Source organism: Lonchura striata, chromosome 7 (genome assembly GCF_046129695.1).
Source record: "Lonchura striata isolate bLonStr1 chromosome 7, bLonStr1.mat, whole genome shotgun sequence".
NCBI lineage: Eukaryota > Metazoa > Chordata > Aves > Passeriformes > Estrildidae > Lonchura > Lonchura striata.
In genome coordinates, this window is record NC_134609.1 from 20,175,848 (window position 1) to 20,196,908 (window position 21,061).

Sequence of the window (21,061 nt, forward strand, 5' to 3'; positions counted from 1 at the left end):
CAGCTCAATTCGACACGACACAGCTAATGCTGGGCTTAAAAGAGCAACAGCTGCACATCTGAAGGGTCCATTTCATCAATTAAAGCACCAACTGAAAGTGCATTCATGTAGAAAAACAGGATGTGGTGTGGGCTGGCAACGCGCTGCCACACCACTCAGGGGACCAAGGCTTGGAATTAGGGTGCCAGGCCTGGGAGCTTTGGGAGGCCGCTACAGGGTGGGGGGGAGAGTCTCCCATAGCTCTCTAGCAACCTCCTCTGGAGCAATGCTGCAGTGCTTCTGATGGGAGCCATCCCTCTCCTCCAACCCCAAAGCTCAACAAAAGGGCATGAGAGACATTAGAGAGGAGCACTGGTATATGCAGAACCCTTGGAGCTGGTTGGGTGAAAGATGTAAACAGACAAGGGTTTGTCCAGTGCTGCAGCATCCACTCTACATGTCCCCTGTTTGGCAAAGACAACAGGAACAAAGTCTCATCCATGCAATTGTAGCATGTCTCAAAAGCCTTTTGTAGAACTCCACAGCACTCATCTACCTGACCAATCTGGTCTGACGCTCTCTGGCTCCGTCAGGAAGTCTCCTCTTAGGCAGAAAAGACACAAACTTAATGGTGCACCAGGCTCCAGTTGCTCCCCCTTTTACTGAAAGACTCCGATGAATCATGAGTGCTTTATATAATGTGGCAGGTGGGACCACAGTAACTGCCTCAAGAAGAAAAGTCCTTCCTCACCTGTGTTGGGGTGATGTGGCTGATGTCCTCTGATGCCAGCTGTTTCAGGAGTGTGGTTTTGCCTGCATTATCCAGTCCCAAGAGGAGGATTCTGACCTCCTGATCTGGGGTGCTTTTTAGTTTGCGCAGGATTGACAGTAAACCCTAAACTCACAAGAGAGACCAGAGCTGTTATTTCCCCACCCCAACCCTCATCCCCCACAATGTTATGCCCTCCTCCCTTGAAACAGATTCTGTCTGGTGGTGGGTCCCAAGACACCCTGAATACTTTTCTGCAGTCCCTATTCCCATTTCATTTCCTACTCCTCCCTTTGCCCCTATTTTCTTCCATCTCAGAGTATCAACAAGGTCTCAGACAGCACAAATGTCACGCAGTGGGGTGCACTGCTGGCTGCACTGCTCTTGTCACACAGCTGTGCCAGGGAGACAGTGCCTATGCATACCCTGTGAAGAAGCTGCAGACCACATCCTTGCAAGCTTTTCATTACCTTTATCAGAGGGAAAAACTCCATTAATTTGATCTGCCTCCCAGGTAACTGCAGGTTACTATGTATGTGATATCGGTTCTTCTCATAGAAACTACCCTGGTCATCTCAAACCCCATTTATCTGTCTAAAACATTCTGAACCCATGGGGCATGTGCAGTTTTGATTCTCAGGATGTAGCACTTAACAACTACCTCAGATTACCACACATCCTCACTAAGAAAAGCACAGTGGATTCCAGTCATTACCCAGGCTCAGCTCTCTGAGCTGACAGTATCACTCAGGATTAGGAAACAGAATATGCAGGTCAGCTCATTTACAAACATGCACCTTACAGCAGCACACCCAAGCTTTTGTCAGTGCCACCAGTCAGAGACCAGCACCTCTCTAAAATGGCTGGAAAAATATTCTGGATCCTGGGACATAACCAAGAGATGCAAATCCCCCCACTTCCACCTGCACAGAAACAGGCTGTGACACCAGGAATGCCTCGATGTCTTCAGCACCCTGCCACACTACTCCAGCAGCCCCTGTGTGTCAGGGACTCCTCCTCAGAGCCCAAGAAGCACACACCACACTGAGACCCTGCCTGTGGACACAGGTGCTCTTGCTACTAATTCACCTGAGAAAATCCAGGGAAGAAATATACCTACAGCCCCTTCTGAAGCCCTCAGTCCTCAGCCCTCATCTCACCCAGACAATTCCTTTGTTGAAGCCCACTAAAACCAAGAGCCAGGAAGAAAGTTCAAATATCAGCAGAAAACTGAGCCCATGGGGCCCATATGTCAAGCCTTTTTGTTCTCCCAATAGCAAAATGCAGAAAATGCTTCTTGTCAACCTGCAAGGGTGTAATCAGTTAAATGTCTTGAAGTGCTTTGTTGCTATGAGGAACTAAACCCTCTAAATATTCCTGCTGAGAGCCAAGGACTATTTGAGCCTTGAAGGTTGCTCCTGATCCCCTCCAGGTCGCAGCAATCAGAAACTTGTCCTCAGGATAAAGAGCTGCACGTCGCAGTACAACCATCACCACTGCAACACAACCCTGTCTCCAGCAGTGTCCTCCTGCCCACTCCCAACCTCAGCCATTCTGCAAAAGCTGCTTCTGACTACTCACCTCCCTGCTCCCAGGTGGGAGTGTTTTGGGAAGGACTTGGCACTAATGTTTTTTGTAATGCTCAGAGATACAAATGCATGTGACACCTCATCCACCCCTGTAAGCATTTTTGATTTCAGAGGAATTTAATGGGTCTCTGTTAAATTCCGAGCTACAGCTCAAAATACATGTGTGATGTGTAAGAAACAGAGAGGAGAGAAGGAACTTAGTAAAACTGGGTTTGAAAGGTATCTGTAGAAAGCTGCAGGATTGCCACTGTTGCTGTGCTTCTAAAAAGCACTGTGGAAAGCTGAGGTTCAGAAATTCAGAGCTTGTGCAAGCAACAGCAGAACTGCAGTCTTACTGCCCAATAAGCAGGCTGAAGGTATCATCACCTATTTCATAGGTGATAGCCATGTAAAAAACTGGGACTCCAGGCCCTGCTCAAGAGCTGTGAATTAGAAATGGGCTCTGCTTGGTAGAGGGTGCCATGCCTGCTCAGAACAGGCACCGGCACAGGCACAGTAAATCCCCAAATAGCTTTTAGTTGAAGTGTACAGGCCTGTAACACCACGTGCAGGGCCCTGAGGGACAGATGCTCACAGCTGGCTCTCACCCATGGGGCCATGGCTAATGAATTTGAAGGGCTGTGTTCAGTGCAGCCAGCCACTGCAAACCCTGCCAGCCCAACAGCTGATCTCCCTGGCCACAGTGCCCAAGCCATGTTCTGCCCCAATGATGGTCTGCACCTCCACATGTCTGAGGAAAGAGAAAAGGAACAGCAAAAATACCTCTAATGGTTACTTGTTTATATGCATGTCCTAAGTGCCCTTGACATCATTAAAAAAACACAAGTTTTAACTGCATGACTAGCAACACATTTTCTTTTCACCTGCCCTCCAATTTACAGTTGTGTTTGCTGGCTTGTAAATCTGTGGATTTATGCTCAGCGTGGACAGACTCCACAGGAGCAGGAACTCTAAAATTCACACATTCTCCTTCCTTTCTAGGGAAACAGTGAATTTCCCATTCTTATGGGCCTGACCCAAAGCCAGTGTACATCAGCAAATGCACTACTGCCGACTTTGGAGAGCTCTGAATCAGGCCCTATTATTTTAGTTTATTGCTCACAGTTAAAAAAAGAAGCTGTTGAAATGCTAATCCTATTCACAGCTCCACTTGCTAAGAGCAGAGCAGTGTATCCCAGAGCAGATCAGGATTAGGTGCCTTTATATTTCAGAATTCAACTCCAAAATACTGAGCGCAAAGAAATGTATTACAAAGTATTGCTTATCTACCACGGAGCAATTCTCAAGGGTCGGGAAGAGGAACAGTTGTAAATGTTAATAGAGCTTCTCCCATTGTAGATGGATGCTATTTCTGGGCCAGTATGACAGCCTATGAGAAAACGATCAGCATCGTTCCATATTCTACTCAAGTGACACTGCTGCATGGCTGATCACAGGATTATCGGGGGTAGCCAATAGAAGAGAAGATATATATAGAAATAAAAGTATTCTCTAAGGTATAAAGTAAGCTGATTTAAAAGGCTGGAAGACAAGCAAGACAACATAGAGAAATGGACTTTATTTCAGTAGCTGCCAGAGTAGGTTACACGTTCTGTATATAACAACTTAAATCAAGAGCCAAATAATAGTATTGGTTCCTGCTACTATTTTGTAAATAGTATTTAAAACTTGAATCCAGCATTCTCCCTGTAGTTAGCAAAGATTTAAAACTAAGGAAAGCCATGTTCAGATGCATTTCTCATTTTTTTCTTTTTAATTTTTTAATTGGTCTTGTGAGCACACTGGCTAGAAAGACAGAAGGCATTTCCTGACAGCTTAGTAGATTGTAAAAAATAACTCAGCAGAGTTCCCTGCTGCATATCACCACGATGTGGGACAAGCAGCCCCTATTGCACACACACTGATGGACAAGCACTCCTCTGCTGGCAAACACAATGCTGAAACTAACAGACTGAGGAGAGTCAGAAAGCAATGCCTTGTTATTGGTGGGAGCTGTCAGGTAGAAAGCCATGAAATGGGAAGATCTGGTACAAAGAGGATGCACAGAAGCAACAGAGGAGGAGCAGATTTTTGAAGCAGGGCAGGTAAGAAATGTCTCGTGCTGGGACTTAGCCAGTCGCGAGAAGGGAGGATTCCCAGGATGCCTGCATAGCAGCCAGGCCTGTGGCACTTGCTCACTGGAGTGTCCAGGGTGAGAACAGGACACATCTTGAGCAGGCCACGGTAGATGTGAGCTAGCTGAGGAGCTGCAGAGATGCCTCACAGGAGTGTAAGGGCAGCGTGTCAGCTGCACAAAACTAAGCAGACTGCGGCATCTGCAATAGGGAAGGGAACTGCAGATGCTGCTCAGATAATGAACAGCACAGCATGGCAGCGTGTACAGCCTTTGGAGAAGGGCAGCCAGACAGAGCAACTCAAGGCTGGGCACAGTCAGTCAGCATTCACTTCTTGGTCACCTCTGGGTTAAGCAAACTATGTCTTATATCAGATTGGCTTGTTTAAAAACATCTTTGTCCTTGGTGGAGAGGGTTTTCTTTACAAGCACTGTGAGGAGACAGACTGATGGGGTCAGCAATGAGGAGACTGTATTTTCCAGACAGCGAGCAGGAACATACAATAAAGAAAAAGAGACTCCTGACAATTACTATGAAATCAGAGTGGGGCATTAAATTCGAAGATGCAACTAAATGGGTAAGAGCACTCATAAACACATTGAGCATGAAAGCAAAGCTAACCATCTTATTAGCATCCTTCAGAAAACAGGGATGCGTGGTTTTATGAAAGTATATCATTGCTAGGTTTAAAATACCCACCAAATTATCAAAGGACTTTCAATTATAGCTGCATGCAGTAATCCTATTCTCTCTCAAAAAAAAAAAATCCTACATATATAAAAATACTGTGACATTTATAGTCCTAGCTAAGGGTTTTGTGGGTTTATTCATTCAGTATATGGGTCTCTTGAACTAGTTGATGTATGTAACTATATCCTGCACCACAGAAGCCACTGAAAGGAAGATTCACTTTACCGGCCAAAGCAAAAATTGGTTTGGGACAAACAGAGCATTGAGATAATCTGTTTAAATATTGTATCAGATTGGCAGTATAAAACCATAATAGAAAGAACAATTCTCCCTTGTACTGAGGGTTGGATACACGGGGCATGGATAAAAAGCGTGGCCCACAAGCTGCTGCAAAGCACGGTTGATTCTTAATAGGAAAGAGAAGTAAATGTATTCTGTTTAACTTTATCAGCCACAAGGCTCAGATAATGAATTTAAAATAAAGCCACCCTCAGTCACCACCAATTGCTTATCTACTAGATGTGGACATTTAGATAGAATCAATGCACTTCACCAAGATGTAACAGAGCCACAAAGCTCAGCAGCTCAGCCTGCCATTACAACCACATCTTTCCCATCTCTACACCTCTGCAGAGATGCCCTCTTCCCCACTACTGCAACCACAAATCACTTAATCCTCAAGACTCATCTCAGCCAAGCACATTTGCCATTGAGATGACAATTCCTGTCTCCCTACAGCTCCCCAGCACTGCTGAGCTCTATTCACAAACTTCTGTGACTCTCCTACAACTGTGGGAGAAACTTCACAAAATATCCATAAAACCAGCCCATGATTCTTCTGCTAATTCCTTCTCTGCCACACCTACAATCCTTGGTGAGGTTTAGGCAGCAAACATGTCAAGTTCAAACCTGTCTTGGATTCTACTTATTCATATCAGTTGGTTATCTCTCACCCCAGACAGACCATATTTCCATGGCATGGGAGCACCTCCGTGCTCTGCCGGCACAGCACCTAGCACAGCTCTGGGCACCAATTTATTTACTTTCTATTAAGCAATATGGTAGCGGTTCACCATTTTCAAAGTGTAAGTTAGAGGGTACACGTGATTTCAGAAAGTCACGCAGGAGAAGCTGACACAGGGAAGGACGAGGGGCTTAGCTGAGCCAAATATCTTGCCTTGCACAGGGGATATATGAGGCTACATTTGTCATCCAGGGTGCAATCCTGCACAGACAGAGCTGGAGGAGGGGAGTCCTTCCTGACAACTGCACTGATTAGCTGGTGTCCTGAAGAATGACGTCTGATTACCTTTATCTTCGGCTGCAGAACTGCAAATGTCACTAATGGTCATAAAATCATCCAGTCTTTTTCAAAATACAACCGAAGTAAATTAATCTATTGAGCACAGTTTATTCAATACTTCTTACTCTGGCAAAACTCCCAAAAAATCATTTGCTTACTGCATGTCACCACCATATGGTGTCATTCAATGCAGACTTTCTTTCCTGCATTGAAATCCAAAATTTAACGGAGTCGAGTCACCTACAGAGTTTTTCCAGCTCAAACTACTAATGTAGTTTTCTGTTAAAGAGGTCACACAGCACTTCCCAGTTTGATGCATAAACCAATACCAGCATGAATCCTCTTTTCATAATTAAAATCAAACTCCCCCGGTTTCAGCAGGTTTGAAAGAAGTATTTTACCCTGTGCAGAGAAGAGCCAATGCCTAGCACTGGACAATGTCAGCAGTCTCTGTCTAGTATCAGAACTTCAAAGCCTTGGCCAGTGACTGGTGTAATTTCCTATCTGCAGGTGATTTCTCATATCATCCTCTCAGCAATCAGTAAAATAAACCAAAAAACATGACATTGAACTGTACTGAAAACTGAAGTAGTGAGACACTTATAATCCTTGAAAGCATTTTTAATAGGGCCATTTTAAATAGAGCCTTACTGACAAGGAACAAGGGATAAAATAAAGAATTTCTAAGTATAAGGTATGCCTAGAGCAGGCAAGATATAGATGCAGGTTTACCTAGAAACATGAGCTCAAGACCAGGAGAAAGATGCCTGACTATGCATTTAGCTATGCTGGTATTTTATCCTTTTCACCAGATGTGCCTTATGTCAGCTAGGCACTCTGTAACTCAGTTTCCTCAACTATAAAACAGGGCCACACTTTGACAAATCTGGTTTTGACACAGTGATGTCATCTTCCATCAATGGTTTTAGAAAAACACTAGCCATCTTCTGGCCCCAGCATCTATCAAGAACATACCATGTGTCTTGGTAAAAATTGGTATTGCAGTGACAATAGAAAGCATTACTGTGATGAGGAAGCCACAAGCTCTGCTTTTCACAGTATTGCCTAAACTTTGGAAAGCAGCATATCCTTTCATGTAGCAGCCTCCCTTCGTCCTTGCCATGCACCCACTGCAGATGCTGCTTAATGGAGCCAAAGACTATCAGCACTACACATCTCTCCTGCTTTGCAGTTTTATGGCTCATCCTTCCCTCCGTGCTCCAACTACAACCTTCCACCACCCCTGCCCCATGGCTGTGAGAAATCCTAGTATGCTCTGCAGAAGAAGACACTGCCCCTCTGTACTTACTCACTTGGATGAACACTGAAATAATTTAAACCTCAGCATTAACCCTCTTATCACTGGAGCTGGAGCAAGCAGACATCGAGGGGAGTTTTAAGCGCTTCCCAGTGCAGTCAGGACATGGTAGGAACGTGCTCATGGGCAGCTACCATGGCTCAGACGACAAGCAGTAAATTGTTACATCAAGCTGTCTGGATGATTTCTGACTGCTGACCCATACCCCCAGGCTGCCATAGCTGCTTTGAATGTATTTGCTGCTGTTTTGGAGTTTCTACCACAAATGATTGTTCTGTTTTAGTGAAAGATGAGAATCTAGAGAGATAGTGCATTGCTCTCCAGTCCTCTATCCAGTCCAGCCAGCCCACCAGGCACCCCAAAGTGCCACCCACCCTAGAGTCTGAGTGGTTATAATTCAAAAAACAACTCCAAGAAATGGAAAATAGAAAAAGAGGCAGTAAAATGTTGTATCAAATAACACGAACACTGGTGAACACCCAGTCACCCTCTCTGCACACAAAGTGCCTGGATAAGAGCAGCCAGATCCCAGACTACACCAGCTTATCAGGACATCATAAGGCAGAAGAGTAGATCTGGCAGCTGCAAGCCAAATGTGTCTCACAAAACACTGCACTGCTGGAGGCAGCTGCCTCATCTTTATAGCAGATGCCCATCCTGTGATGACTTTGGTGCCTGGTGTGACATGCCCCATCACCAACTCATCTAAAATAGAGCAGATCCCACAGGCTTTATCTCAATCTTCTTCTCTGTGACCCAGCAGGTAGGGATGCAGCCAGAATTAACCCAGTGAAGATGAGAAGCTGCCTTTGGTGCTCTTGCTTACACCTCCTCCCATGCATGAATCCCGCTACTTGCATGAATCCAACTTATGTCCAGAGGGCTCCTGGACAAAATAAAGCTTTGCCCTTGGGAAATATCCTTCCCTATTGCTATTGCCTTCTGCTTGTGCTCGCTCTTCATGCAGCATCCTCATGAGTGGCTCCACATCCACAGCAGCTCTCTCTCACCACCCCTCACCCATAGTTCCAACCCCTCCTTCTAGTCCTCGCTGCACTTTGCCAGCATCCCACTTGTTCCACCCCAACTACTTTGGCATCTAAACCCAAATTGTTTCCAACACCTGGATGACCCTGGTCTATCTTCCAACCTTCCTCCAACCTCAATTTAGACTGCACTACACCCTCACCACCTCACCTGTCTCCCAGCATTGCCCTCCACCCAAGACACACAGTTTTTTCCTTCATTCCATGCTACTACCTCTCAAACAATTTATTTCTATCACCCAACACTTCTTTTCTCCCTGGGATCTTTCTTTCTTTCATCAACATCAAAACTCCACTTCCAATCTTTCCTACAGTTTATTCTTATTTCTTCTTTTGAACCTAGACTGTCCCTCATCTTGCCAGCCCATGGCAGAAAACCCAGAGCACACAACATCCCAGCAAACTATCCTAGCCAGCCAAACATTGACTGTTTTTTTCCCACTGACTCACCAGACGGTCCATCCCATCCAACTGGCAGTTTTCTTTCAGCCTCTGAGCACTTTGTCCTGGCCATCTCTGAACACCTAACCCCTTCATCCAGTCTCTCTCTGCCATGATTGAACTCCCTTTCTCAGGCTGTGTATTAAAAACCATCCCTTCCACCTCAGCAAGCTGTCCTCTAGCTCCCTCAATTTCTACAGCCAGGATTCAAGTCCCACGGTGGCCTCCTCCCATCTTGGCTGGGCTGTCCAGTGTCCCTTTAGAGTCACAGCTGCTCCCAGACTTTTCACAGACAATCTCTGAGCGCTGCCTTCCATAATTGCCAAGGTCTTCCATTGCTCCTTCCCTCTTCAGGACACTGCCATCCTGGTCCCCAGCCCTCCCAAGCACCCACCTCTGCATCACACCTTCTACACCTTGACTGAATCAGCTCCAGGCATGCTGATTCCATCCCAACAAAGAGCCCCCATAGCATCTTCCCGGCCTCTGTCTAGACCTGATTCACAAAATCACAAAATCAATTAGATTGTAAAACACCTCTGAGATCACCAAGTCCAACCTATGACTGAACACTTACATGTCAACTAGAGCATGGCACCAAGTGCCATGTACAACCTTTCCAATCTCCCTAAACCCTTCCAGGGATGGTGATTGAACCACCTCCCTGGCCAGTGCTTTACAATGTTCAATCACCCTTTCTGTGAAGAAATTCATCCTAATGTCCAGTCTGAATCTCCCCAGCACAGCTCGAGGCTATTTTCCCCTGTCCTGTCACTTGGGTCACTTCTACATGGGAGAAGAGGCCAATCCTCACCTGTCTATGACCTCCCTTTGGGTAGCTGAAGAGGGATAAGGTCACCCCTGGGTTTCCTCCTCTTCACACTACACAATCCCAGCTCCTTCAGCCACTCCTCACAGGACTTGTGCTCCAGGCCCTTCACCAGTTCTGTTGCCTTTTTTCGGACTCAACCCCCTTTTTTATGTTCCCCATAACATCTGTGTGTTGCCAGGGCCCCAACCCCAGCCAGGGTCTTCCCCAAACTTGCACTGTTCTCATCCCTTTCTACGGGTGCCTGCACCCGCACAGCCCCAGGCCCCCATGCCTGGCTGGATGCCCCAGGTGGGCACTCGGACCCCGGGCCAGCCAGGGTCCCTGGGTGGGTGTCACAGGATGGGTCAGGCTGCAAGGGACCACAGTCGGTCATCTGCTCCAACGTCCCACTCAGGCGTGGTCATCCTTTAACACGTGGCACAGGATCGCGTCCAGATGGTTCTGGGATATCTCCAGTGAGGGAGACTCCACAAACTCTCTGTGCAATCTGTTCCAATGTGTGGTCACCCGCACAGCAAAGTTCTTTCTTGTATTCAGGTGGAATTTCCTGTGCATCAGTTTCTGTCCGTTACCTCTTACCCCAGTGCCCGACAGCACCAAGTAGAGCCTGGCTCGGCCGCCCTGGTTCCATCGCCTTGGCACCCCCTCTCACGGCCCAAGGCCTGCCCGTGCCTGCCACGAGCCCGGCCGGGCCCGACAGACCCTGCAGCCCCCATCACCCCACGCTCCGCGGGGGGATCATCCACGGCCTCAGGCACCCCCGGCCGCGCTGGCCCCGGCCCTCACCTCAGCTCAGCCCAGCCCAGCCCGGCCCGGCCCAGCCCAGCCCGGCCCGGCCCGGCCCCGCCGGCCCCCGCCCCGCTCACCATCCTCGGCGCGGCCCGGGGTTACCATGGGCAACTGCGTCACACCCACCGCGCGCCGACGTGCCCGCGCCGGGGGCGGGGCCAGCGCCGGGCCACGCCCCCTAACGGCGCGTGCGTACGAGGCCGGCCCTGCCGGGAGAGGTGGGCGCGGCCGCTCGGAGCTCTGTGATTGGCTGAGGGCGGCCACGCGGCGGAGCGCGGGGGCGGGAGGCGGGAGCGGGGCCTGGGAGCGCAGGTGGGGACACGTGGGGGCGCGGCGGGCCGGGCTGGGGCGGGGGCGTGCCGTGCCGAGCCGTGCCGTGCCGTGCCGAGCCGTGCCGGGCCGTGCCGTGCCGGGCCGGGCCGTGCCGTGCCGAGCCGTGCCGGGCCGTGCCGTGCCGAGCCGTGCCGTGCCGGGCCGACATAAGCCGTGACCCAGCCGCGCTGGAGGAGTGCCGGGGCTGTGCCATACCGGGCCGAGTCTGGGGTGTGCCGAGCTTTGCTGTGCCTTACAGAGAAGGGCAAGGAAATTGGCGAAGGGTCTGGAGCTCAAGTCTTAGGAGTGGCTGAGGGAGCTGGGAGCGTTTAACCTGGAGAAGAGGCTCACGGAGACCTTATCGCTGTCTACAGCTACCTTTTAAATGAGGTTGTAGCTAGGTGGGAATGGGCCCCTTCTCCCAGGCAACCAGCGACAGGAGAGAGGATACAGTCTGAAGCTGTGCCAGGAGAGGTTCAGGCTGGACATTAGTAAGAATTCCTTTACAGAAGCGTGATTAGATACTGAAAAGGACAGCCGAAGGAGATGGTGAAGTCACAGTCCCTGGAGGTGTTTAAGGAAAGACTGAACATGGCACTTGGCTAGGGTTAGGCTAGGTTAGCCATGCTGTAGTTGACATGGTGATGTTTGGTCATAGGCTGGGCCCAGATGATCTCAGAAGTATTTCCCTGCCTAATTCATTCTGTGATTCTGTGCTGTGCAACTGTGGGCATGTGGCGCAGCACCCCGGGGAGCATGCAGGGCAGTGCCATGGCAGTGCAGAGCAGCATTAGAGGGATGTGCAGGATGGTGCTGTGGCAGGCACAGCACAGTGTGAGGTGCTGTGCATACTCGGGGGCTGCAGAGTAGTGCCCCTGTAGGAGTGCCTGCAAGGCAGCCTTGTGGAGGGTTGAGCTGGTCCCTACAGTGCTGTACAGCACCATATCACCCCAAGGAGGGGGTGCGAGGTGCTATGGGGTGCAGCACAAATGGGGTGACCCCAGGCAAGCAGGATGATGTGTGAAGGAGTGGCCTGACTGCAGTGTTCTGCTGACAGCAGGAGTGCAGGGGCCTCCTGGCTCAGGGCTGCTGAAAGTCCAGTTGTCCTGTTAAACATAAACCTGCCATGGCTCTCATCCAGCTGCTCCTGTGGCTGTGGCAGGTGTGCACTCAATGAGCAAGCAAGAAAGGATCCTACTGAGCGGCCTTTTTCCCTGCCCAGACCTACGCCAAGATGGCCACAGTTTCTCTTAGCTTCAACATTGACTCCCCACGCTGGGACCAGAGCACCTTTGTGGGCCGCCTGAAGCACTTCCTCAACATCACCGACCCTCGGACAGTGCTGGTGCCAGAGGAGGAGCTGGACCAGGCCAAGGCCCTGGTGGAGGGCTGCAGGTGAGAGGCAGGGATACAGATGGGGGAGGTGCTGTCCCTGTGCTCATGGCCATGCCAACCACTGTGCAGTGTTGCAGGGGGATGGAGTCATTCTCAAGCAGGTGTGCAGTGATGTAACATCTGTTGGAGGTAGTTTTGGGGGCGTTTCCCAGGCTTCTCCCAGGAGCTTCAAGCTGTGACATGCATCCTTCTCTGGAGATGTTTCCTCTGCCTTTCATGTGGTGCCCAGAGCTCTGTGCCTCAGCAGTGCTGGGTGCTGGCAGGTCTGTGCAACTTCCCCTGATGAGCTTTGGGTTTGCAGGGCTGGGTTGGTGCCACCAGGAAGCAGCCAGGAGCAGCTGCTCTATGCCAAGAAGCTGTACGACTCAGCCTTCCACCCTGACAGCGGTGAGAAGATGAACCTCATTGGGAGGATGTCCTTCCAGGTGCCAGGGGGCATGGCCATCACTGGCTGCATGCTCCAGTTCTATCGGTGAGCTCCTGGGGACAGCCCTGACAGCCCCTAGCCCCTCTCGAGGTCCCTGATGGCCAGAGCAGAGCCAGCCTGCCTCTATGGGGCTGGGTGCTGCCTAAGGCATGCCCATGGCTGCTGTGTTTGCCTGTGTCCCATGGTCAAGCCCAATGTCTCTGGGATCTGTCCTCAGCACCCAGCCTGTGGTAGAAGCATCACAGATTCCTCTGGCCCATGGCATGGCTGGGTATGGTCTCACCTCACCCTGAGCTCAGCTGACATCTTCCCATAGCCCCTGTAATGATTAATGCAACCAAATCCTGCTTGGCTGCTGCGCTTGGTCTGTGGCCCATAGCAGTCTTTGAAACTGAGGAACAAATGTGCCCCTAGGCCAGGCTGCTTCAGCATCCCCAGCCCCTGCTGACAGCTCCCTGCATTTCCCTTCTCTACTCCCCTGCATTCCAAAGCGTGCTCCCTGTGTCCCTTCCTGCCCCACGTCAGTGTCCCTGAGACACCAACAGAAACCCAGGCACCCTCATTCCCCAGAGCCACTTCTGTCCCTGTGTGTCTGCGCCTTGCTGCTTGCTTTGACAAAGGCTTATCTCAGCCCAGCAGAGGATGGCTGCCACCCTGCTGAGAGCTGTCTCCCACCCCTGCCCAAGTGCCTTGCAGGACTGGGCCCTCCTCTTCCTATGGTCCCCAGGGTAACCAGAACTCCTGGGATCATTTCCCAGCTCTGCCACTAGCTTGTCACTTTGCCACAGTTCCTCAGTTTCCCTTTGGAGACATCATGATGAGTGGATTGCAGGCATCCTGGCTGTCTCCCTGCCAAGCCTGGCCACAGGCACAGGCCAGGTGTCCCTGACAGCCCTCAGGTGCTCTCCCATCCCTTCCCTCCACAGGACAGTGCCTGCCGTGGTTTTCTGGCAGTGGGTGAACCAGTCTTTCAATGCCTTTGTCAACTACACCAACCGCAACGCTGCCTCCCCCATCTCTCTGAGGTGAGCAGCCCAACAGGGTGGAGTGTGTCCATTTGATGCACCCCTGGATGCCCTATAAAGACCCTCTGTGCTGTGTCTTGGGCACAGAAGGAACAGGGCTGAGTCCGAGTTGGTGATTCTGTTATCTCTCTTCTTTGAAATTGCTGTCCAGGCAAATTGGGGTGGCTTATGTCACGGCCACTGGTGCAGCCCTGGCCACTGCAGTGGGACTCAACCTCTACACCAAGGTATGCCAGGCTAGGGCCAGGTGGGGCAGCTGGGCACATCCTGCTCTCCCGTGCTGATGCCAACCTGTTTCTCACAGCGAGCCCCACCCTTGCTGGCCCGCTGGGTCCCCTTTGCAGCTGTGGCTGCTGCCAATTGTGTCAATATCCCCATGATGCGGCAACAGTAAGTGTCACATGTGGCTGGGGGGCTTGAGGGACCCAGCTCCCTCCAAAGGCAAACTGGTGGCAGCCAAGCTCCTGGGCTGCCTGCCCTCCCTGCCTTGGATTCCCCTCTTGAGAGCTGGAGAGAGATGAACTGGGGTCTGTGCATTTGCAGTGCTGTATCTGTGGTGCAGGGTGCTGGGTGGGATGGTTCAGCCTCCACCCAGGAGGGGGATTTTCGGCTGAGGATAGCTGCTCTGGAATCCGTGCTGGAAGATCTCTCAAACCCAAAGATCTCCTGCATGTCATGGGAGAACCCCAGTCCATTATATCTTGATGCTGGGACACCCCAGTTGGGGTCTTTGTTGTGACCTGTGCCTGCTGCTTGGTTATCACAGCACAAGGAGCTCAGGTACTGCGTGAGGGACTGTGCCCTGGCTCAGCTGTGTCTGTCCCTAGCATGGCCAGATCCTGCTCGCAGCTGTGCCCTGAAGATGGCAGCATCGGCTGGGCTGGGGACCGTGGTGCCCCGGGGTGCTGGAGCCCCGTGCCCTGGGGGCATCCGGGGCTACTGTGTAAAAAGGACTCCCCTGGCACCCCCTCACCCCGTTACTGTGTCCCTATGCTTTCCCGGCCATCCTGTCCCCCACTCACGGCTGCCTGTCCCCTTCAGGGAGATCATCAACGGGATCACAGTGACAGATGAGAACAACAATGAGCTCGGCTGCTCCAGGGTGAGTCTGAGGATGGGGATTTGGGCTGGGGCACGGCGCTGCCGGGGCTCACCTGCTGATTTTGCTTGCAGAGGGCAGCAGTGAAGGGCATTGCGCAGGTTGTGCTCTCCAGGATCACCATGGCAGCACCAGGCATGAGTGAGTGTGGGACAGGAGGGTGCACAGCTGAACTGGGGATTTTCCAGGACCCGCCACCTTGCCTGCCCCTGCTTCAGTTTCCCTCATGAAAAAGAGGGAGGGTGGCCCTGCGTCCCAGATGGCATTTTCTCTCCTCATCCGGCCATTCCCATCAGAGGTCCCCAAGCCCCCAGCCCCCTCCATGCCAAACCACAGCCTGGGAGACAGGGAGTGCTCCTATGGCAGTTTGGCCCCACAAGGATGCATCTCATGCTCTCTGGCCCTAGCCCCTCACCCTGCAGCCCAGCACCCCCTCTGCTCCTGAGACCCTTGACAAGCCCAGAAGGACGGACAGGAACATGAGGAACACAGACCATGCTGCCCGAGTGATGGATGTGTGGGGGTCTTGTGTTAGGTCCTTGCTGTCAGCAAACACCCAGTTGCCCCCAGCATAACTAGCTGCTTCCACGGCCTCCAGGTGGATGGTCCTGCTGGGACAGCCCTGCAGGCTGGCTAGCAGGATAGCTGTTCTGGGATCTGGGCTGACCTTTGCTCTCTGTGCCTAGTTATTTTGCCTATCATCATGGAGCGGCTGGAGAAATTCACCTTCATGCAGGTGAGTGCATGTTTCCCCTGCCAGTGGGTTCTGTGGTGCTCCGGCCCAGCTTCCCTGCTGCTGATATGCTGGGGATCAAATGGGGATTTGCAGAGCCCGGCTTGCTCTGCTCCCTACTTTAGTCATTGATACAACCAATGGCCTCTCAAGTGACGTGGGAGGCTATGAGAGGGTGGCAGGGTTTGGTGCACACCAGAGGTGTTGGGCATTCAGCCCTACTGAGGGGAGAAGTCTGCTCACCCTGTGAGTGGGTCTTGTAGCGAGGCCAGGGACTCAGTCCTGGCTCTTCTCTTGCAGCGGATCCGGGTTCTCCATGGACCTTTGCAGGTGCTGCTCTGTGGGGGCTTGTAAGTATCTCACTGCTCAATCACCTGTGAGTGCCTGGAGTATGGCTCCAACGAAATGCTTGAAAAAATACTTTCCCAGAAGAAATTGCAAAGCTGCTTACCTTTCAGCTTGGACTTTGCCCAATTATTGGGAGTCATGGGGTGTGAACAGCACTTCTTGGGCTGAAATCCCTGTGGCTGAAGGGCAAACAGGCTGGGATCCCCAGGACTAATGCTCTGCTCTTCTCTGTCCCACAGCCTCCTGTTCATGGTGCCAGCAGCCTGTGCCCTCTTCCCCCAGCGATGGTACCTCTTCCACTGTTTCCCCCTCCTGCATGGGATCTCAGGAGCCTCCTTCCTTCCCTAGTTCCTCTCTGCCCATCCCAGGAGAAGTGTGATGGGCACCCACCCTTTAACCCAAGGCAGTGCCTGCCTGCACACACTGGTGCCCAGGGCAGCAGGAAAGCATGTGCCTCCCCTGCTCTGTGAGCTCTGTGCTGGGAGCAACAGGACATCCAGCTCCATGGGCAGCTCTCTGCTTTCCAGCACTGGGAGGGAAGGGTGATGGGTCTTTCCATGAGCCTGCAAGATCCCAGGGTCTGCAGAGGCCTCAGATGGCAATGGGAAGGGAGGATGGTTTGACTGCTGGTTGAGGAGAAGGATCATGGCTCTCAGTGTGTATCTCCCTCTCCACAGCTCCCTTGCACTGGCTGACCTTGAGGTGGAGCTGCGTGACAGTATCATGGCCAAGCACGGGGACAAAGTGCCGTATGTCTATTTTAACAAAGGACTGTGAATGAAGACTACCTCAGGAGCCATCACTCCCCTCTGGCCTCCTGCCACCACCATTCCCACGTCCCCTGAGCACGGTCAGAGGCACAGTCCAGCCCAGATCTGTGCCCCCACCCAGAACCTTCTCTGCAGCCTTTTTCCACTGTAGAATCAGGATCTGACTCTGTGTCCAGCTTGCAGCACTTTGGCTGATTCTGACCCATGCCCATCTGCTGCTGGCCATGTCTCAGCCTTTGCATGTCCCTCTTGCCCTGAGGGATGCCTGTGCTTCCTGTGCCTTCCTTTGGCCCAGCCTGTCTTGGCCTCACTGGGTTTGGCCCCATGAGGTTCTCTCCCTTGTGGCTCAGAGCAGTTCTACCTCCAAATGCAGATATCCTGCCATTGTACCAGCAACCAAACCACATTCCTGCCTTAAACCACCACTCTTCCCAAGAGACAGATCATGTCTTGGCAGGTGTAAAAGGACCTTTTCTCTCTGCACCATGAGAGTGACCATTCCAAAATCCAGAGACCAATGCTTGGACTATGCATTCCTTGCTCTCAGGTTCAGGTTCTATTGACTCTGTGTTTGCCACAAGCCAGGAAAGAAATAGCTAATTGTTTTTAGCTCTAATTTTTTCATTCCGCTGAGCACTGTCACCCTTGTCCTGCATCTCTGGTCCCCACAGCAGAACCATGAAACTGCAGCTTTAGGGGACGATTGTCTCTGTGCCCTCTTTGACATGGGGAAGAAGACAGAAATCACAGAATTGTTAGGGTTGGAAGGACCTCTGGAGGTCATCTATTCCAGCCCCCCTGCTGAGGCAGGGTCATTGGAGCAGGTTACACAGGAATGCATCCAGGCGAGTTTTGAGTATTTCCCGAGAGGGAGACTCCACAACCTGCCTGGGCAGCCTGTTCCAGTGCTTTGCTATCCTCAATGTGTAAAGAATTTCTTCCTCATGTTGAGGTGGAACTTCTTGTGGTTTAGTTTATGGCCATTGTTCCTTGTCCTGTTGCTGGGCACCACTTGAAAGGGCCTGGGACCATCCTCTTGGCACCTGCCTTTGAGACATTTATATGCATAGATGAGATCCCTCTCAGTCTTCTCTTTTCCAGACTGAACAGACCTGGCTCTCACAGTCTCTCCTCATAAGAGATGCTCCAAATCCTTCATCATCTTTGTGGCCCTCCACTGAACACTGTCCAGTAGCTCCTCTCTTTCTTGTCACAGTGCTGTCAAGGCATTCACTCAGGCTCTGAATTCACTCAGTGCTGATGCACTGCAAACAGCAGAGGAAGGTTGAAAAATAAATGCGGTAATTTTTAAAAACCAGCTGTGGGTTGTGCTTCTGGCTGATCTCTGTTTCTGGTTCTCTGGGCTGGGTTGGTTTGTGCGTCTCACGCTTGCCTTGGAAGGGAAAAGTGTGGACTTTGTGACTGACCAAGCATCAGGGTGAGGGTAACCAAAGGAGCCAGGAAAAGGAGGAAGAGTGTGAGGGATGGCATGAGCTCTGAAACCCTTGGGCCTTCAATGGCAGCCTTCCCGAAGGGGTTCTTGGGGATGCAAAGTGCTATGTCAAGTGACAAAGGTGGTTGTGCTGTACTCACAGTGACAGTCATCCTCTTCTGGGTCCTGGGAGGATAACACTGGGTGACCCTTCCTACACCCATGGGTGCTGTTTATCTTCATGGCCAGGCAGAGTTTCATGAGGCTATCTTAGATCTGCCATGAGGCCTCTCCCACCCCAAAGGAGAGCAGCTTGAGTGTGCTGCAGCCTAGTTTTGGGGGAGAAAGGACCCCAGGTCCTGGACTAAAGCCTCTGCTTTCAATCAGCTGCATCCAGGCTCTCTGTAGGCTGATGAACATCCCTTGGTGGGACATGTGTGTTCTAACAAAGCCTTATGATGTTGCTGCTCCAAGAGTCCCATGGCCCAGTGGATGATCCTTGCTCCTCCCTCCAGTTAGGGATACATGTCAGATCTCTGGGGCAGCAGCATTCTCACATCAGCCACGTGCCTGAGTACAGACACCTTACCCATTCTGCTCCCTCAGAGAGAGCAGCCAAACCCAAAAAGTACTTCTTGAAGTGCCAAGCTGTATCCACAGCAGGTTTGCTTCTGCCAGAGGTGCAACATGCAAAGATAATGTCTCCAACCACATGTAGCTACTGCTAGAAAGCTGTAAAAGACCTCTAAAATAATTAATAGCAGAGCAGAAAGTAGGAAAACATGTTCAAACTTGTATATCTGTTCCCTGGGCATTATTAGATCTCTTGTTAAAGCACAATTAAAGTAATAGATAAGCTCATGAAATGAAACAGATGTCACTCCTGCTGGGAGTGGAGAGGAGCCACAAGGAGACTGCCCTCTGCTTTTCTTAAGCTCCTTAGCTCACACTGCTCTTGTCCTACACCCAAAACAGCTGTGATGACTTTCAGAAAAGTACCTGTAGCGATCTTTTGGGTCTGAGGTGCCTCTGGCATGCTTGGGAGCATGGCGATGTTTGTAAAATGATGTGCTATAGCACCCAAAACCTGCCTTTTCCCTATTCTTGCTGTTCACCCTTCCTGCCTTGGCAGTTTGGAGGGGTCCTGGCAGGGCAGGGTGCTCCATGGGCAGTGATTCTGGGGCAGCCAAACTTGGGACCGTGGCAGCAAAGCTCAGCTGTTTAGCCACTCCTTTTTTCCTGTCCCTATCCATACTAGAGGGACAATGGAGCACAGAGACCCCCTGAAATGCTATTGCCATCTCACATCAGCTCTTTTCCTGCCCTGGGGAGTGGGACATGGTGCAGTTTATTGCTTATGGACAGAGTAAGAGGTTTGCTCTGGGCTTGTAGAATTGGCAAGCCGTGCTCAAGACAGAGCTTCCCTCCCACCTCCCTGAGCTTATAGCAGTGGATTCCCTCTTCAGATCAACATGGATTTATGCCAGCTGACAGTTCAGCTCAGCAGGGTTTCTAGGTTTCTAGGTTGTAGCTGGAATCTCCCCCCGAGGATTCAAGTAATCTCAACAGCTCACATCACTCTGGACATGGTCATTGCAGCCAGTGCCTGCCAGCCCTCCCCAAAACCACAATAAGTCCGCAGCCTGCCTTAGTCTCACTGGGGAGCAGAGGAGTTGCTGCCAAGCTGTGGCCAGCCTGGCCTCCATTTCCCATTGCAACAGGAAGGAAATCTCATCGCAGAGTCAGAGCCAGACGAATCCCTGCTTGGGAAGAGCAGCAAGTGTTAATTACTCTCCAACTATGAGTCACACCTGATCTGGACTTGTCCTGTGCTCCCATGAACTCCATGCCTTCTCCCTGCTGTGCCTCTAATTTCAGGGCTAGCTGGGAACAGGAATAAAGCTCCTTCAATAACTGTGTGTGGCGGAAATGTCAGTGTTCCAGCATGTTTACGACCTCACTTCAAATGGTAACCACACCAAAGATGTCACATTGGTCTGCAGCAGAGCCAGTGTAGGGGCTGCAGAGGCTGCTGGGCTCCCTCAAGCACTGGCAGTCCCAGCAGGAGGGCTTGGCCAAGGGCCAGTGGAGGCCAGGATCTGGCTGCCACAGGAAGAGGAGCGAGCATGGTGAAGGTGTGACGGGGAATGCCTGTTGGCCCACACTAGCAGCTGGCAGGTGAGCTGATCCACATAAAAAAAGATAGGGTGTGATATAAGTTATTAAATCAATTATTTTTTCTGGCCTTATCTGAGCATCTGATGAACCTCATCATGGCAATCCGCCATGGAGGCTGTCTGGTATGCTGGGAGTGGCAGTGTAGAAACCCTCTGACGCTGCCCCAGGAACATGGGCTGTCTCCCGAGCTGTGAATGCCCAGTGCTGATGTCCCCACTCCGGCTGTGAGCGTGCACGATCACTGTGTGGGGACGTGCTGGGACACAGCCACAGCGGGAGACCCTGTTCTCCATGCTGCTTATGTCTCCCAATGATGCTGGCACCAACAGATTGCATCCAGTGCCATTCCACTGCTGCCATCCCAGCACCCTCTCCATGCCGCACTTCCCGGTGTGCCCCAGGCCCGGGTGGGCTGTTGGGGTTTGGGACAATGTGAGCAGGGCTCATGCTGAGCAGGAGTGACCAGCTGAAC

At 51.4% G+C, this 21,061-nt stretch overlaps 2 protein-coding genes across 7 annotated transcripts in view; one reads left to right on the forward strand and one right to left on the reverse strand.

The window, feature by feature from the left end:
- The window catches only part of ARL3 (ARF like GTPase 3), a 30,336-nt gene extending 19,291 nt beyond the window's left edge, over positions 1 to 11,045 (reverse strand). Inside the window, exons 1-2 of the mRNA XM_021536338.2 lie at positions 10,948 to 11,045; positions 731 to 874 (exon numbers count right to left, since the gene is read on the reverse strand). Coding sequence (XP_021392013.2) covers positions 731 to 874; positions 10,948 to 10,950 — 147 coding nt within the window. The 5' untranslated portion in view covers positions 10,951 to 11,045. The remainder of the gene's footprint in view (positions 1 to 730; positions 875 to 10,947) is intronic.
- A 99-nt stretch (positions 11,046 to 11,144) lies between these two features.
- SFXN2 (sideroflexin 2) lies at positions 11,145 to 17,399 on the forward strand. Of its 6 annotated transcripts, none has more exons than XM_021536331.2 (12): positions 11,145 to 11,182; positions 12,345 to 12,577; positions 12,879 to 13,049; positions 13,931 to 14,029; positions 14,181 to 14,256; positions 14,334 to 14,419; positions 15,071 to 15,131; positions 15,203 to 15,269; positions 15,815 to 15,864; positions 16,162 to 16,211; positions 16,449 to 16,496; positions 16,887 to 17,399. In XM_021536331.2, exons 2-12 carry the CDS (start codon positions 12,417 to 12,419, stop codon positions 16,984 to 16,986), a joined length of 969 nt encoding a protein of 322 aa, XP_021392006.2. In that variant the 5' UTR covers positions 11,145 to 11,182; positions 12,345 to 12,416; the 3' UTR covers positions 16,987 to 17,399. The 6 variants fall into 6 exon arrangements, with proteins under 6 accessions (XP_021392006.2, XP_021392007.2, XP_021392005.2 ...); XM_021536332.2 differs by having other exon boundaries at positions 11,150 to 11,182; positions 12,405 to 12,577; XM_021536330.2 differs by having other exon boundaries at positions 11,158 to 11,182; positions 12,324 to 12,577.
- The last annotated feature ends 3,662 nt before the right edge of the window (positions 17,400 to 21,061 follow it).

What these genes read in the sequence shown, in the direction of transcription:
- SFXN2 (XM_021536331.2), top strand. Translation starts at nt 12,417, where the DNA reads ATGGCCACAGTTTCTCTTAGCTTCAACATTGACTCCCCACGCTGGGAC. An exon ending in GCCCTGGTGGAGGGCTGCAG is followed by an intron (nt 12,578 to 12,878) that starts GTGAGAGGCAGG and finishes TTGGGTTTGCAG; the next exon opens with GGCTGGGTTGGTGCCACCAG. An exon ending in CATGGCAGCACCAGGCATGA is followed by an intron (nt 15,270 to 15,814) that starts GTGAGTGTGGGA and finishes CTCTGTGCCTAG; the next exon opens with TTATTTTGCCTATCATCATG.